Source organism: Hippopotamus amphibius, chromosome 1, assembly GCF_030028045.1.
Source record: "Hippopotamus amphibius kiboko isolate mHipAmp2 chromosome 1, mHipAmp2.hap2, whole genome shotgun sequence".
NCBI classification, from domain to species: Eukaryota; Metazoa; Chordata; class Mammalia; order Artiodactyla; family Hippopotamidae; genus Hippopotamus; species Hippopotamus amphibius.
The window spans coordinates 85,209,084-85,227,928 of NC_080186.1; the positions used below are offsets into that span (position 1 = coordinate 85,209,084).

Here is an 18,845-nt window from a genome sequence, read left to right on the forward strand (position 1 = left end):
CTAAATCTATATACATCTAGACCCAACAATTTCACAATTTGGGCAACCCTGCCACCTGAAAGTCCTTAAGTATTATTTGATGAATGTAGAGCTGTCTCAGCTATTTATGTTGATGGAGAGTGTTGATTTGTAAACACTTCTTGGTTGAGTGTAAAAATGGTTGATGCAATAGTAATATGCAAAGTATGGTTTTCTTTACTGTTGCTATAGCAAACAAGCCATCTAAAATTTTCAACTGCCTAAGAAATTCCATATGGGTCTATTTATAGTAATGAACATCTTCTCTAAGGAAGGTATGTTCTAAACTTTCTGAAATTGACACATTCATTCATTAAAATCTCACTTGATGCAGGAACTAATAAACTTCCTTTCCTAAATAAACAAATCTTTTACAGTGTATAAAGATTAAGAAAATTTCATTTCTCATTTTGCCTCAGCATGAAACTTGTAGGCTAAATTTTATTAACTGCTCAATTACACAATCTGGTTAGGAGCCAGGCAGCTTCAGAATTTTCTATTTACTACTACAATTCTTTCAGTCTTTTCTATCTAGTAGAGTTGCACCTTATACTTTAGTTTTCAATACCTTGATGACGAATGAAGTTAAGCACCTTTTTCTACATTTATTAACAGTTAGAATATCCTCTTTTTGTGTGGCACCTATTTATGCCTTTTGCCCATTTGCACTATTGGTGGTCTGTTTGTTTCGTATTGATTTGTAGGTTTAATCTTTTGTATGTGAGTCATCAGTCATATGTATTGTAAATGTATGTTCCCACTTTGTGACTTACCTGTTCATTCTCTTAGTGGTCTTTTGATGGGAAGAAACTCCTCATTTTAAAAAAATTTTTAAATTTTTGGCTGTGTCATATGGCCTGTCCCCAACCAGGGATTGAACCCAGTCCCTCAGCAGTGAAAGCGAGGAGTCCTAACCACTGGATCGCCAGGGAATTCCCGGCAACTCCCAAATTTAATGTTGTCTTTATCAACTTTTTCCTTCATGATAAGGATTTTTGATTCCTGTTTCTTAAATATTTACCACTATACACCCATCAGATTGCTAACACTCCCTCTTCCAAGATAAAGTGTTAACAAGGGTGAAGAGGAACTTGAATGCTGCTGGTGAAGTGTAAATGGCTATAATAATTTTGGAAAACAATTTTGATAGCACAGACAATAATAAACACACACAATTCCAATGATTCAGCAATCCCGTTCCTGGTTATTTTCTCAAATGAAATGCATTCATCTATGAACCAAAATACAAATGCAAGAATCTTCACAGCAGCATTATTTGTAATAGTAAGAAAGACTACGAATAACCTATATTTTCTTCAATAATAACATAGATATGAAATTATGACATACTTATGAACTGGAATACTACACAGCAATAAAAATCATCAAATTACCATTATATCCAAAGGCTTATATGACTCTCCAAAGGCTAATATTGGGTGAAAGAAATCAATCACTTAAAAAAACACATATTGTGGGACTTCCTAGGTGGTGCAGTGGTTAAGAATCTGCCTACCAACGTAGGGGACACAGGTTCAATCCCTGCCCTAGGAAGATACCATATGCCATGGAGCAGCTAAGCCCGTGCACGACAACTATTGAGACTGTGCTCTAGAACCTGTGAGCCACAACTATTGAGCCCATGTGCCACAACTACTGAAGCCCACTTGCCTAGAGCCCACACTCCGCAACAAGAGAGGCCACCACAATGAGGAATGTGTGCATCACAATGAAGAGTAGCCCCCACTCACCACAACTAGAGAAAGTCTGTGTGCAGCAACAAAGACCCAACACAGTCAATAAAATAAATAAATAAATTAATTAATTAATTAATTTTAAAAAACCCCACATATTGTGAGTGACTCCCATGGCAGTCCAATGGTTAAGACTCTGTGCTTCCACTGCAGGGGGCACTAGTTCTATCCCTGGTCGGGGAACTATGATCTGGCAGGCTGTGTGGTGCAGTAAAAAAAAATTAAAAAACCACATATTGTGTGGTTCCATTATGTAAAGTTCAAAAAAAGGCAAACCAGCATGGTGTTACAGGTCAGGACAGTGGTTCCTTTGGGGGAGAAAGGAAGAAAGTCCAAGGAGGATTTCAGAAATTCAGGGAGATTTTTGACTTGGGTGGGGATTAAATGAGTATTGTTCTCTATGTGTGATAAGCTGAAACCTATGATTTGTGAACTTTTCTGTGTGTGCTACATTTTAATAAAAGAAGTTTATAAAAATAGTTAGCACATAAGACAAAAATTATATTAAATTTCTTTTTGAAAATATTTGACGACATTGTATTGTCTTGTCTCCTTATTTATCAGTGTAATCTGCTATTTCTTGGGCACAAAAGAATGCTTAGTTTTTGCTTCTAAGGTCATGAGTTTCCACTTTAGATAGTTTTTTTTTCATATCTTAGGTACTAGATTCTAGAAACACAGAACTAGTATGGACCTTAAAAATCATCTTTAAATCCCCTGAAGTAGGGCAGTGAGAATAGAAGAAGACACAGAAGCACTTATTTCAGAGGTAGAATTGATAAAAGTTGGTGAAGGATGGGAAGAATACAGTGGGACAGATTGTAGTTGAGTTTTATTCTTTGGTCCATCCATTCACCCAAATTTGGTAACAGCAGAGGCGTAGAAGACAGAGCCCACAGAAGGCTCTTGATTCTTGCTGAATATGTTTCCTATTGTTGCTGTAAACAATTACCACAAACTAAGTTACTTAAAGCAACACAAATATTTATCATCTCACAGTTCTGGAGGTCAGAATCTAAGAAGTGTCTCCATATGTTAAAAACTAAGGATAGGATGAACTGCCTTCCTTTCTAGAGTCTCTAGGGGAAAGTCCATTTTCTTGCTTTTCCAGCTTCTAGAGGTGCTTGCATTCCCTGCTTTGTTACCCCTTCCATTTTCAAAGCCTTACATGACCAGTTGAGCATTTCTTAATTGCCTCACTCTGACATTCTTTCTCTTCTGTCTGCCTGTTCCACTTATTGAGGACTCCTGTGGTTATATTTAGCTCACCGAGATAATCTAGGATAATGTCCCCATTTTAAGGTCAGTTGATTAGCAACCTTAATTCAATCTGGTACTTATTCCCCCTTTGCTATGTAGCACAATAAATTCACAGGTTCCAGGCATTAGGACATAAACAGCTTGGGGAGGGGACATTATTTTGCCTACCACACAACAATATATTATTTGTTATGATACAAGAAAGATGATGTGAACTTTAAGCTCCAGGGGTCACAAGTGGAGGCTGAAAATAAAGCCATAGAAGGCAGAACAGAGAGATGAAGGAATCTGAGTTCTGTTGATGTCATTACATGAAACTCTGGATCCAACTACTCCTGGGTTTTTAGTTATGAAAGTCAATAACATTTTCTTTTCCTAAAATATTTTGAATTAGGTTTTCTGTCACTTGCATCCTGACTGATATGGGGCAGGAAGGAAAGGAAGAGTTTATTGTAATTCCAATGATCAATCCTGAGTGACTAGAAGAAGAGCAAAGCTATGATATATGAGGAAGGAAGAGAAGAGATGAACTAAGGAGGAGATAAGAATTGACTTTAGGCATCTGGGGTTAGGGTTTGTAATTGAATATCTATTGTGCAATAAGCACTCCGATATATACATTTGAAATTCAGAGAAGTGGGGATGACACAAATAGACTTTGGAGTGGCCAATTTTTCTCCTCTTATCTTTAATGTGAATGTTTTATCTATGGTGTTCTTTGTTAGGTCCTTGGACTCCTATACTGCTGTCTTTAGCAGAAGAGGGCATAAAGTTACCATGTTCTTGTCTTCAGGAAACTTTCAAAGATTTTTATCTTAAGGGTTAGCTCAGAATAATATTGCAATAGGACATAATTGTCATTGGACATAATTGTTGGCAAGACTTTGGAGTAGGATAAAAATTACTCATGCTCATAGTCTCAAAAGAGAAAATGAACTTTCGTTATTAAATACATGCCCCCCCCCCGCCCAAGCACATACGTTGGTTGAAGCCCCATCAAAACATCACAGTCTATAAGAAGGAGGAGCAAGATGCAGTCTCCCAAATGTTGCAAAACAAAAGGGGAATGAAAAAATATATATATGATTAGCTTCCTGCAGTCCTGTCCCAAACCCCTAAGCCCTCCCTCTTCCTTTCACTCAAAAGGGGTTCTTTTAAAATAGAGAAAATAAGCATTTTTAAGTTTCTTACCTAAAGACATAAATTGAACTGAGAGTTCCTTATCTTTCACTCAGGTTCTTATACCTGTAAGAAAATATGCAGGCTTAACCTTTTCAATAATCTTGAATCTTAGCATACGTGTGTTTTTCTCACACTTGTATGTGTTGTCTGTATGTGTGTGTGTGTGTGTGTGTGTATGTATAGTTGCGTTTTATCTTTGACCAAATACTAGAGTCCATGGAGATGGATACCATAAGGCTAGGAAAGATGAATAAGCCAGCAATAGTAATAGGCAGGTAGATCTTATTTTCAACAGACACATAAAGGGAAATTATTGGTAAGAGAAGAGGTCTTAACCCATATGTTGACTAATACAAATCTTCAAAAACTGCCAGCAGTATGTGAATTTGAACTCATCAGTGGTAGTGGATTAGAGAAGGCAGGGACACAGAAGACTCTTGGTGTCTGTGGAACACAGCATATAGAAAAGTGCTACATAAATTCTGTAAATAAATAACTGCACAGATAGATTAATCGGTATGAGTCACTAGTATAGACTATTTACCAGTGACAAAATGACTTGGTTTCTTTGATTGCACGACAGTTTATAGTGCATAGTAGACGAATAGTAAATATGAAAAACAATGATAGACAATATCAGAGTTTATAAAAGCTGTTAATGAAAGGCTAATAGACTCAGAGGGACAATTAGCCATGCAAGTTTCCAACCCGGGTGGGACTACTAACTTTAAAAATGTCATTTGTAAATTTAAAAATGTAAGCAGAAAATCTGCATTAATTAATGTTACCATATTAATTAATAAAAGAAAGAGCTAGACTACATGAACCTCCCAGAATCATTAAAGATCTGGTCCAAATCTTCACTCTGCAGGCAGTTTGCTGAATTGTATGCATCTGTGGATAAAAGGAAAAATTACAGCTCTGGGTGGATAATGGTGTGTCTAATGGCTTTCCTGTTAATTCAATTAACTTTAGGATAGAAGTAGATCAGATCCTGCCAGGTAATAAGCTCTTTTCTAAGGACTGTATCTTAACTCTTTCAGACAATGGTTATAACATAATTTCTTCAGACCATTAAGTGCCACCCTAAGACCACCAAAACTGAACAATGCATCTCCAAATATTCATATTGTAGAAAAATAGATAATACCTGCTTAGCAAAATGATCTGGAAGAGAGGGTATCATCTGAAAGTCGTCAGCTGAGCTCCATTTCTAAATATGATAATTGGATAATTAAAAACATATGTAAGTTTTATTACTGGGATCTTTCATTTTTGTTAGAATTAGTTACCCTACTCTCTTTTTAAAAGAAGCTTGATCTTCCAACTGCTTGGAATGTTTTTTTCCAGATTGCTAAGGTAAGGAATGAATGCTTAGGAAGTCATACCACCAGTTAATACTAAGATAGTCTGATTTTGAGTCTAGCAAATGTAGATTTTTGCTAGTAGCCTTTTATCTCTTTAATGTGTATTTGAAAGTTCTGTGTTCATAAATAACAGCAACAGAAATTATAATTACATCTAATGTATTAAATGCAAAGCTATAATCATCTCCATTTTACAGATGAGGAAATTGAGGCTCAGTGCTCCAGTTAACGTATCCAAGTTCATGCACTTGGCAAGCAGCAGATCCAGATTCTAATAATCTGTGTGTAAGATGAATAACTTTTTTCATATTCATAGGAAGGTTTGGAAAGCACAAGTGAAGATGGGGAACAGGTACTGCGGGCTGCGCAGCGGGGGAGTGGAGTATTAGGTTTAAATATGGACTTTGCCCTCTTCAGTGTATGGTCTTGGGCAAATTGCATAAACTCTTTGAGCCTTGGTTTTTCATCTGTGAAATGGGCTAATAACTTTTATTCTGATCGAATTACTGTTTGTTTAAATGAGATGTTTTATTTACATTTTAATTTAGATTTATTGCTGTTGTTTTGGTTGATAGTGTTTTAAAACAGTGATAGAAGAACTTGTTCTGCATTAAAAATGTGTGACATACATGTAAACAATATTTACAGGTAATTTTTTTCTTAATATACAAAGTCAACAAGAATTTTTAAGTTATTTTATTATAGTGATAAGGCTCTCACATGAGTAGTATAAGACAGACCTCTGATAGTCTCTTCAGACAATATAAGATCTCAGAAACTGAGTGTTTTTTAATTATTGAAATTCTGTATTTATTATAAAGTATAACCTGCTTATATGAGCTCTAGTATAAACATATTTTAAGTGAAGATATGTTAAAGATTTTAATGGACTCATTATTAACAAGGGAACCAGTAAGATTTACTTGTTTCAGTATAAACTATTTAATTTTAAAGTAACAATACAGGGGCTTCCTAGGTGTTGCAGTGGTTAAGAATCCACCTGCCAATGCAGGGGACACAGGTTTGATCCCTGCTCCAGGAAGATCCCACATGCCACAGAGCAACAAAGCCTGTGTGCCACAACTATTGAGCCTGCGCTTTAGAGCCCGTGAGCCACAGCTATTGAGCCCATGCACCTCAACAAGAGAAGCCACAGCAATGAGGAGCCCGCACATCACAACAAAGAGTAGCCCTGCTCGCCACAACTAGAGAAAGCCCGTGTGCAGCATCAAAGACCTAACACAGCCAATAAATAAATGAATTTAAAAAAATGACAATACATAAGAGGAGACAGAAGATGATTTGTATTCAAAAGACCTTTATTTTCTAAATTGTTTCTTTATAGGATGGTTTTAAATAAGAGAAAAATAATTGATTACTTACTCAGTGAGAGTTATTTAATTAACCTGTATTATTTTGTTCCATCCTCACAATAACCTTAGGAATTAGAAACTATTTTAATACCAGTTTTAATAGATTAGGAAGTTGAGGTTTGGTTGTCTGAGGTAACAAGCAATTGACAGCCAGGTATCAAACTCCAGAGACTGTAGTTATCTTCCAATGTTGGTTAAAGCCCAGAGTATATAAGGGACGTATGTTTGGAATAGTAGTGGGGGACCTTAGTAGGAGAGTAGTGAATTTCATTTTAATGAGACTGCATTTAATTTGTTAACATGGGAGAGGATCTAGAGGTTTTTATGATGGTGGATAAATATGATGGGACATTCATGTTGGCAAGTAATCTACCAATAAAATAGCACTTGAAGAAGTAGGAGGGGCTGTGGGATGACCTGCTAGGAGGTTATTACAAGAGCTGGATAATACAGCTTGAAGGAATGAACCATGGCAGTTTCTACAATTTAAAACTGGGCAAAGACTTGAGGAACGTTTTAGGAGTAAAATTGTTGGACATGATAAAGGACAGGATGAAAGCAGGAAGATAAAAAGTGGGAGAAGTAACTATTTTGACTTTTGAAATTGGGTTTGAAATGCTTAAATACAGCAAGTGGTCAGATACATGGATAGAAGTCCAACTTGGAGGTATAGATGTTAGCATCATCTATATAGAAAGGGGGATCATCGGAGAGGAAATCTTAACGACATCTTCATTAGATTTGAACTAGCTTTGTATGTACTACTGAATGTGAATGGAATTTACTGGAGAATTAACTCCCAACTGCTCTACCTCAAAATATAAATGGTTGACATGGAATTGTAAAAGAGACAGCAAAATACTTTGTTATTTAAAATGCTTTATAAAATTTTATTTGATATTATTCAATCATACAGATTTTGTGGTAAATTTGAATTTCTAAAAGTGCATAATCAAACATTTAATTTTTCTTGATCTCTCATTTGTCACAGAAATATGCCACAGATGATTACATAAAGATTTACTACTTATGGATTCATATTAAAATATATCACAAAGAAGAGATAAACAAATTTATAGGCTGCTGCTTGCTGATTATAAAAAGAGAGAAATAAAACAATATTATTTGGCAATAACAGAAAATATCCATTTCTTTTTCATTTAATTACTTTGGAAATTCAATGTAAACACTAAAATAAAGAGTTGGTAAAGCGGTGTTGCACATTTAATATGTATTACCAATATTATATTTTTCATTCTTGAATAATGAAGCCCATGACCCACTGCTGTATAATCTGAGCTGTGTTCACACATTCATTGCTGAAATCACGAAGGTTACTATTAGAAGCAGATAGAACAGATCTGTGCACAGCAAAAGAGTGGCTTTAACCAGAGTTTCATCCTAACGTCTTACTTTGTTAGGAACATAGTTTAAATATTTAAAGAAGAATGTCATGTTGATTCATTGGTGGTGCTTGGACACCCATCTCAGGTGTGAGGGGTGAAGAGCACAGCATGATACAAATGGTTACTAAACATTCTTGGCTTCAGTACCCAGTACCAAAAAGAAGTTATTTCAGGGAACAGCCTTTAAAAAAGTTTCCCAAACCCTCTTGGTTTTCTTTTCCTGCCACAGTAAATAATTATTTGACTTCATTTGAGCTTTATGGAGCTAATTATCTTTGCTTAGAAACAGAGTTAAAATTAAATGTAATTTTTAATTATAAAATGTTTCCTTGGAAATATTTGCTTGATTGTACTTTGTTCTAAAATACTTAATTTCACTTACAATTAGGAATCAAAGACAGAGACCAGCATAGGGCAATTTGGAAACTGTAGCATTAATTGCCACAAAAAAGTTAGTATTTTTCATAATGGACAACTGATGGTGAACATCCAATTAACTGCTACCTAGTTATATTTAACAATTTTCCTCAGAAAAGAATTATTCTATTTTATGACCAGAAACTGAATGGTCACTGGCAGTAGACGTTTTTAAGATTTAGGAAATTCTTTAGAAATTATCTTTTGTTACGTAGACATTACCTATTTGTTTGAATTTAGAAAGAGCTGAGCATGCTGATCACAATTAAAAAGATCAGCATAAGTAGGTGACCTCAAAGTTCACAGCAACTGTTCCACAAAGCACCTTATCACATGGGATTCACAGCCAAGGGCAAGCCTCTCTTTGGTTCATAAGGTGTTGTCCTGGAAACCATTTTGATGCAGTCGATAATAGGGCAGACAGAGAGACACAGGGTACAGCCTGTACAAGTGTCAGTAATGGTGGGCAGGTGGGTTTCAGGATCAAACTGGATAGCCTGCAAACAGAAAGAAAGAGTCTTGCTGTCACGGCCCACAAAGGTCAAGAATGCCCCCATTTTAGCATCAACGCTTTTCTCCACTGCAGGAGAGCTGCACTTGGAGACAACTACGCCCAGTGCTGTGGTGCAGCTATAGCAACAGTTGAGCTGCCAGAGAGGAGGGGAAAAAAAAAAAAGAAAAGAAATCCTTTTAAATTCGAAACACAATGTTTAAAATTCCTTAGAGGTATTTTTCTTGCTTTGTGTGAGGAAAATATTTCATAACATAGTAACTCTCTAGGTTCCTGCATTCTGAGAAGAGAGCGGGTCCTGCCAGTCTGCCCATGACTGGGTGGGTGTCGGCTACCTGAGGGGGGCAGGGAGCTTCCACACCTTGTCCCCCTCACACTCCTAGTTCTCAACAGTGGAGAAGAGTCACTGTCAGATGGGGTGATGAATGAACTTGTTTGGATTTCAAATTGTGCTTGTAGGGTTTAGAAGAAGGCAGCAGGAGAAAAAAAATAGCATAAGAGCCAGCTTTCAGGTTTCAGGATTTCCAAGCTGATTCTAGGCATTACCCCACCACCAAGGGGAGAGAGCACTGAAAGATGGGAGCCTGGACACCTGGCTCCTGGTCCTGGCCCGACACTCCTCGGCTGGGAGAACCAGGATAAGGCTTCAGCTCTAAAACTGCTCAGACTTTTGAGAAATTCAGTAATTTATTCTGTTCTTCCTCCTTCCCTCTCATCTTTCCTTCCTTTCTTTCTTTTAACATGATGCAATCTATAATAGGCAATGAAAACACCTAGTGTGAAATCTACAACTGAGATTTTTATTTAAAGTGATGGTGATTGTTAGCCTGTTAAAGAGAGACATTTCAAAAGTGGAAGCAACATGCAAGAATTTCCACCTGGGGGTACTTCAGGGCAGCTATGTGGGGGCAGAGGGGACTTGGGGACTTCTCTGGAAGTCTCTTTTGCAGAACAAGTCAATAGTTTTACTCAGACTGCATGCTAAATTGGAGAGATGAGCTAGGGGGCTGAGAAAAATTATGAGGGACATTAAGCTCCCTTTTTGCCCCAGATACTCCTTGAGGCCAGGTCTGCAAAATCTTACATTTTCAAATAATTACTGAATTCTAATTTTTTTCCTGTGTCATACACAATGTGTTATAATCCAATTCGAAATATTTGTTTTTTTGTTTAAAAATTTACCTCCCTCCAATGAGGTTACTTGTAACTTGTAACTATAACTTTTTTCTCTTTTATGCACACAAAGATGAAAATGGCCTCATTAAATTGTCAGACTGCTTAATATTTTTTAAAAATTCTGATCTTTAAGGAAACACCCTTATGTCTGAACAAGAACTGTAGCTATGACAAACCATTAGAAAATTTGTCTAAACAAATTGTTGCCATGTTTTGTAAAACATCTCAGATGGCTGTTTACATGAGCAAAAGCTATTTTTCTTCCTTATGCACCCTTTTATAAATAGAAATCCAAGAAGCAGTTGATGAATATAAAAGGATACTTATGTTTTAGAAATCTTAAACTTTGAAAATGTGCGAACATGTAAAACTTTACATTCAGTTGGAGATTTTGATTTTTCTGTTATTTTTGAGACAGAAGAGTCAAAGAAGGACTTTAAAAATCTTTTAAATGCAGAATTGTGATTTTCCCCCTCATTAATAAGATTATTTTTGCTGAAGTGGTACCAAGGCTAGAATTCCAAGGTGGGCGTCATAACCTCTAAGATTTAAGATGTTAGAACCCTGATGCTGTGACTTTAGTGAGAGAACTTCCTGACTTATCTCTGATTGGTTAATTAGAGGAAAGATGAAATGAAAGTGATATGATTAGCATTTTCAGAATAACTGTTAGAAACACTTTTCAGCTAAAAAAAGTGATATAATGGGTAAAAATTTGGTATAGAAATAGTGTTAAATTAAGGAGGAAGAGATTTTTTAAAAATGAAAATTATGTCTGTCATACCTCTATTAGGTGGTCAGCAGAATACGTAAAATTGTACCAAGTGAACAGGACCTTTCTCCAAGCTGAATAAGGTAAATGAACTACAATTTTAAAAAATGGGCCATTTTATCTATCTTGAAAATTCATTAATCATCTTAAAGGGATCTTATTTTACTTTATTATACTTCTTTATAGCCTGAAATGTTTAATGAAAATAATATTATTCTGTAGTTTTTAGCCTGAAGACAGTTGAATGACCATCTTTTCTTTATTGTCCCATGGCAGACTGTCAGCTACAGGCTGAGGACCTGGGAAGAATCTCTGCCTCACTTCATGTGGTAGGAATATAACTTACTGGCTTTTCTAGCCACAGAGGAATGTCTGGTCCCAACTAGCACAACTAGTTGGTGGGAAAATGCTTTTTCTTTCTAACTGTAGTAAAAGTCCAATCGATACTAAATGGAAGAACATTCTCTTTTGGTAGAAAGAAGCAAGTCCTTTCAGGCTCGTGGCAATAAATGGTAGTTCTTTTTCCTTCCGTCTGCATGAAAGCATGATGCTTCCTCATGGCTATAATTGTGTGAATTTCTCTTTTTGTTTGAATTTTTCCTTCCAATTTTATGAGTGATGAACTGATCTGAAAACAATACTGTGCACTGAACGGTGGCATCGTTAGCATGAGTTATGGTTTCCCTTTAAAAACTCACTAGGCTATGTGGGTGAGAGGACGGAGAGCTATGTATGTCACTGCTGAGAAGCAATGTTTGGCACGTCTGGTCTGAATCCCACACTTTGCGACGGAAGATGCTTTCTGCTACAAAAGCCAGAAGAAACATGCCTCACAGCATCCTAATTACAACAAGGGTCTTACCTGGTAGCCAGAGTCATTACAGGTCATGTAGCATTTGCCACAGTTGATACACATTTCTTCATCAATCACAGCCACAACTTGCTCAAAGGTGGTCAGTTCACCAAATGTTCCAAGGTACTGCAGTGCTTTTCCAATCACATCCTAAAAGATAGGCACTGAATTACTTACAGTGTTCATTTTAAAACATTACCATGTGATGATTAATATCTGTCCCAATTTCCCTGTTTTTATAGACTGTTGCATTATATAACTTAGAAGCTTTTGGATATTGTAGTTCTCACAGATATACTTTTTATAATTGTAGCTTACATATTTGTTTCCTGAAAGATGGGCTTTCTCTACATACATAGCTTAGAAACACAAGACCTAACTAATTGCCTTCAACAGGTTTGCTACAAATGATCTAAATCAGCATTTCTGGGGACAGAAGAAATGACACCCTTTTCAGTGATTGTGGCTTACTTTTTCTCAATTTTGGACTTTGAATGATCCCAAAGTAATGACATGTGACAACGGGTAATGCACTGATAGTAGAAAACTTCAGATTGCTAGGGATGAGGGGAATAAAAATGTGGATGCTATGCATTTATAGCACTGCATGTGGAGTCTACATTTTCATTTAGAAGAGTGCTTTGATAGCATACCCACCTGTCATATCTTGAAGAGTATATTTCATTATTTAAAAATTCTAATTTATGTTAATTAATTAGGTTAATTTAATAGCTAAATAAGATGCTCTTTTACTCTTAAAGAACTAGGATTTTCTTCATTCATCATTGAAGATTTTTCATGCCATTACACATTGCTTTGTTCTTCATATTAATTGGAAGTGTGCTTAATATGTGAAGCACAGAAGATGTTTCAGCAACAATAAGAAACACTTTGTTTCATAAAACAAAACAGAAGAATGTAACAACGTTTGTCAAATTAGTATGCTGTCAAGATTTTCTGCTTCTGTTTTTAACTTTTAACAAGATGATCTTTTGTTTGAATTCAAAGTCCATGTTCGAGGAGGTTGACTCTTATTTAAAGGCATCTTCCTATATTCTCTTTGGTATTTTATTTTCTGCTCTTCTTTTTATGACCTTGGTTACCCTTTTTCACTCTTTTTTTTCCTGTTTCAGCTCTAAATGACATATTGCTTATGACTCTGAGCTTTTAAACTGAAACAAAGTTTACATTACTATATACTGTTCATTTGTGTCTCTCTCAAGAAATAAGATGATTGAAAACTTACTGTCTTTACTATTTTCTTTTCAGTGTGTTGAATCTATAATTTCAACGATACCACAGTCTGATTGTAGGGGGCGCTTGATGTCCAAATCAATATCTCTATTCTGAATTTGTCTCACAAACTCAAGATCTACTTTTATCAGCTGCATGATGAGCATGGTCACTAAAATTTGGTACATCAAATTCACCATTCAAGGAACTTTTCATCAACATCACAAAACTGGATCTTCCTTCTGATTTCCTTAGGCTCATGAACATGGTTAGGATTTTTTCAATCACTGAAGCCTGAAATTTCAGAGTTGCATTTCACTCTGAATTTTTCCCTGTTTCAATATCTCATCAGTTGCCAAGACGTCTAAGTTCTGGATCTGCAATAGTTTTTTGAATCATCTTTCCATGTCTACTATAATCTTTAATGACTACTAATTAATTTCCCATTACTTCTAATGCAGTTACAAAAGCCTACCTGGTAAGTCTCATCCTCATATTCTTCCTTTCCTTTCTACCTTATGCAGTGTTGTCATCTTAATCTATGCTGTAGAGCACAGACTAAATTCCTCACTACCTTACTCAAAAATCTGTTGCATTAAATACAGTTTCACATTTAAGTCTAGCATTTAAGGCTTTCTACCAAGTAGTCTTTTTTGGTCTTATTTCTCACTTCCAAACACCATGTGCTTCAGCTACACTGGACACATGCCCTGCACTGAACATACTTGTCAATCAACTCCTTTGGCACCTAATTTTATCTTGAGTCCTCTGTCCAGAATAGCCTTTCTTCCCATCTTCACTTTGAAAAATGCTGTCCATTCTTCAAAGACATCTCACGTGCCGCTGCTTCACGAAGATCTCCTCAATTCTTCCTTCTTTTCTAACCATATTGAAGCTAGGCTCTCCCTCTTCTTCTTTCTCTTCTTCCTTTGTCTCCTACATCTTTTCCTCCTCTCCTTCTCCCCTCTTCATCCTCTCCCCTTGTCCCACCAATGGACTATAGTATTTTATCTATTATGTGGAACTAATGATTACAGATTACTCTGAGTTCCTACTATGTATTGGGCCAGTGCCAACATTTTAAAGCATGTTCCCATTAAAATCTCACACATTTTATGGAGGATGACATTTAAGGTACAAAATTAAGTAAACGATGAAGCAAGGATTCAGACCAGTGCTTCCTAACTTCAAATTCTATGATCATAAGCACTCTGCTTTGCTGATTCATCTGTTATTTCTCCATTTAGCAAAGTCTACTTCATGCTGTAGATATTTTCTACATTTAGCTCCTATTTGCAGTCTCTTAGGAGGCCTTACTCATCTTTGTGTCTGATGTTGTGTATCTTGCTCCCGAGATCACAGAAACATGATAGGTACTCAAATATTTGTTAAAATAAATGTATCTTTAGTTTTTCTATATCCTAATCATACAGCAAAATACTAGTCACACAGTTGTATGAGCTAATAGCTACTTTTTGATTTACTGAATATTTTTATTAATATGAGAGTCACAAAAAGATTTGAGTACCTCTTTAAATACAAAATAATCATAGTCAAAGTATCTAGGTATGTTTAATATTTTCTCATAGTATTTTAAAACAGTGAATGCATGAGATCACTCTATGGCTGTAAAAGACTATACGTGATAGAAAATACTTTTTTCAATCTAGTAAACAAAGCAGTCAAAACAGTTGTTTCATTGAATTAGATCACGGCTTGACTGAAATCATCAGTAAATATTCAAAAGATGATTAAACATGAAACTCCCTAGACAGTCATTCAGCTTATAAGGCTTATTCCAAAGAAACAATGCATATTTCTAAGAGATTTTATTGTAGGAAACAAATCCACATTCTGTGTATATCAAATATGTCTTTTGCTCTGTATTGGAGACTTGCTGTTGTCATTTATTAAAACATCATTGTTTAATGTGAAACTAAATAAAACAAAGTCCTTGGAGCCTCTAAAAATTATTAACACATGGTGTTAAAAAGTCACCCCTCATTCATCATAGTCCTTAAGAAAATTATATATATATACATATATATATATTTTAATCTGGAAGAGGATAAAAGAATGACAACTATTTTAAATTATTTTGGAAAGAATATTGAAGAAAATGAATTATCCTTCGATTTGGCAGAAAATATGGACATGTTTTTAAAATTCCAAGCTTTCAGGTAGTACTGCCAGCTTATAAATACCCTTCAGTACACGTTCTGGAATTTGGAGTTTGCTGAAGGATGCATCTAATCAGTAAAGCACATATGGTGAGTCTAGTCCCTGTTGGACACACATCTGTGGAGATTAGGGAACCTACATTTATTATCCCAAGCCTGGTGTGGATATACAGAGGTCGCGTGATCTGCTATAGCCATTCCTGATTAGCGGAAAAGTTTGTGTATGAAGGTGTATGTGGAAACAGTGATGCCAAATTCTTTAAAGTATAGATGATACATTTGATTTAAATATGTGTTCCCAAAATTAATGTTGGGAAGGAGTACAGAATTCTAGAATCACATCTTTGTCAGTTAATTATTTGTTTGGGATAATCAAACATTTAAAAACTAGATCAGTCAATATTTCTGTTTAGGATCAAAAGTGAGGAACTGAGTGTCCCCATGCCATCCCCGCCGCATTATACTTAATATATTATGCTTAGTGTGTATTTCTTAGTTTTGGCCAATTTTTTTTACAAGTGATTGAAGTATTTTCAAGTTGTGGCATGTTAACCATCCTTCTTAGATTTAAGTCTTCTACACATCTGATTAGCACACTATCTACAGTACCTGTAAAAAGTGTCATTTAAAGGCCAGGACCAAGGACAGTGTGTGGTGGGCAATCACTAAGACGTCTATCCGAAACAGATCGAAATTATTTGGACGTAGCTGTTTAATGACTTTACCATTTTCTTATCTGTACCATTACCGATGTCACAGGTTCTTATCTTTTATATCAAGTTCACTACTTGCGTCATAAACCTAGCAAAATAGGAAATGAGATACTTTGGTTTGTTCTCACTGAATTTAAGCTGACACTTGATAATTTCTTCCTTTACTAAGGCTCTCAAGTCAAAAGTTTAATGATCCTTAATGAAGCTTTCTAGTCTACTTCTATCTTTTCTTCACTCCCCTTGCCAAATCAACCTTTGCCTTTTCTAAAGAACCGGGAGCACCATTTATTTTTCAGCAGTGTGATACAGCTATACCATACAAAAATATGAGGGTGAGTCAAAAATTATCCACACTCTGGTTATATTAAAACTTCTGTTGGCCGCACTGTCTTATCAGTGCTTTCTGTTTAAGGCTACTGTCTCCCCAGTCACTGCTGTGCAGGTGTGAATGTGTTACACCAGTTCATTTGTAACTGCAGTGCGAGCAAAAATGGATGCCCCGCTTGTGATCTGCGCAAAAGAAGAGCAGCGTGCAGTGATTTGTTTTTTGTTGTCTGAGGGTGTACCTGGCGCTGTTATTTATCGAAGACTTTGTGCACAGTATGGAGAAAATATTTTGTTGGGAAGAAGTATGTATGAATGGAAAGAGAAGTTCAGGGAAGACTGCACATGTGTTAGCCATCAAGAAGGAGCTGGGTTCACTTCTGATGAAGTGAAGACAATGGTGCATTTGTGCCTCGCAGCTCAGCCTAAAACATTTTCTAATGAGGGAATATGAAAGCTTGTTGACAGATGGACAAAGGGTATGGAAAAGCAAGAAGATTATGTCAAAAAATGACGTATTTGTCTTTTCTAAAAGTTAATTAAAATAAATTCTACAGCCAGAGTGTGGATAATTTTTGACTCACCCCAGTACTTTCAAAGATATAGCTTGCAATTTATTTTCGATATCTTATATAAGGTCCTCTGAGCTAGGAGACAGAGACGGTGACTGTACAATTAGAAAGGGAAGTCTTGAGATTAAATTCGGTAGAACTCTGATAACAGGACAGCGTGAATATGCTGAGTTGGGAAGGCAGAAACAAAGCATGATTCAGGAAATAAAGTAGCAGATTAGTGGAGAAGGTGACAGAAGCAAGCAAACCAAGAGGTGGGTTAGAAGCTAGTGAGGACCTGGGAACTGAAGTAGATGAGAGAAGGGACAGTAGGGGGAGCCTGTTACTGAGTGAGACAGATGGGTGAGGTTTGGGTATGGTCAAGGTTGGTTCAGTATAGCTCTGTGGCCCTGATCACTATATTCTTTTTATGTGGGCTGGCTCAGGCTTTAAAGTAGCAAGTTCTTGCCAGACACTTTGGATTTAAATTCATTTAATGAGGCTAAATGTGATGTGTTTTGACTATATCCTTACCTATCTTGGGCTTCAACTCTCCAATATGTTTTCCCTGTCCTTTTCAGTTCTAAGAGCATTCTTTATGGGGATGCTAGAAAGATAATAGGAGTTGAACAGTTCTAATTGTAAGTTAACAGCATACCATCTGCTCTAAGTAGTGGATGGATTCTCTCTTTTTTTAACTTTTAATAGACAAAATATATTTCCATTTTTCCTAATATTTTCTCCAAATTCAGATAATTTGAGGCTTTGGTACTTCTGGAACATTTTAAAATCTTGATGTGACTCTTTTATGATCATCGTTGGTAATGTGATCTCTATTTTCTCATATGACCAATGAATACTGAGTTATCTAAATGCTTAACTCTTTTCCTACTCCTTATGAAACTCAGAGATTATGTCATCAAATTTCAATTTGACGGCTTCTCATTCTACTTGATCCATGTTCAGGTTAGAGCTCTGACTACGGGATGGTTTTCTATTGTTTCTGAACTCCCTGAAAGTAGATTTAGTGAAGGTGGCATACTTGTACATTTAAGCTCAGACTTCCTTTCTGTGGCCTATCAAGCTCTACGATGCTATGGGATGGTTACTTTCCTTCAAGATTCTTTTGGCTGCCCTTTTCCCCAAACAGAGTTTTATAAGGAATCAGAAACAAGCCAATGCAGTAAGTTCCTCATTGCTTCTCTCTCTTTTGTGAGATTATATTTCCAACAAGGCAATTCAATAATTTTTCTGATGTTTTGCCTTTAGTGGAGTGGGATTTTCAGCTGAAGTCTGTAAAGGCTCACATCGCTGCTCTATCTTGCCCGTCCATATTAACCATCTGGTTACGAGGTCTCTGATGTAGTCCCAGGATAACATTTCTGTTTTCCTTTCCTTTCACTCTCCTGCAGCTGCTTCCTCCATGCTTCACCTTCAGGTTTGTGGATTTCCATGCACGTGTATATCTTTTTGACATATACTGCTCCTCCCCTAGCCCTTCCATTAGACCTATTTATTCCAAACAAGATATATCTTTCCATCATCATATTCTGGTCAGGAATCACATCTCAAACCATCCCCATAAGACTTATAAGATGATTTTTTACCAAATTCTGTTCATGTGTTTTAAAGTTCAGTTTGATAATATTTCATCTGCTATTTGTCTGTATATAGACAACCGAGAACGTTAAGGCCTCCTGCCCATTTCTCTGGTATCTTCTGAAAATTGCTGGGAAAGTCCTCCACTATTTTTCT

The 18,845-nt window shown here is 36.2% G+C and overlaps 1 protein-coding gene across 1 annotated transcript in view; it reads right to left on the reverse strand.

Annotated features, from left to right (window-relative positions):
• Window positions 1-7,837: 7,837 nt before the first annotated feature.
• DPYD (dihydropyrimidine dehydrogenase) overlaps window positions 7,838-18,845 on the reverse strand; it is an 807,016-nt gene continuing 796,008 nt past the window's right edge. Inside the window, exons 22-23 of the mRNA XM_057718457.1 lie at window positions 12,099-12,239; window positions 7,838-9,274 (exon numbers count right to left, since the gene is read on the reverse strand). Of these exons, the coding sequence (XP_057574440.1) occupies window positions 9,107-9,274; window positions 12,099-12,239 (309 nt within the window). The 3' untranslated portion in view covers window positions 7,838-9,106. The remainder of the gene's footprint in view (window positions 9,275-12,098; window positions 12,240-18,845) is intronic.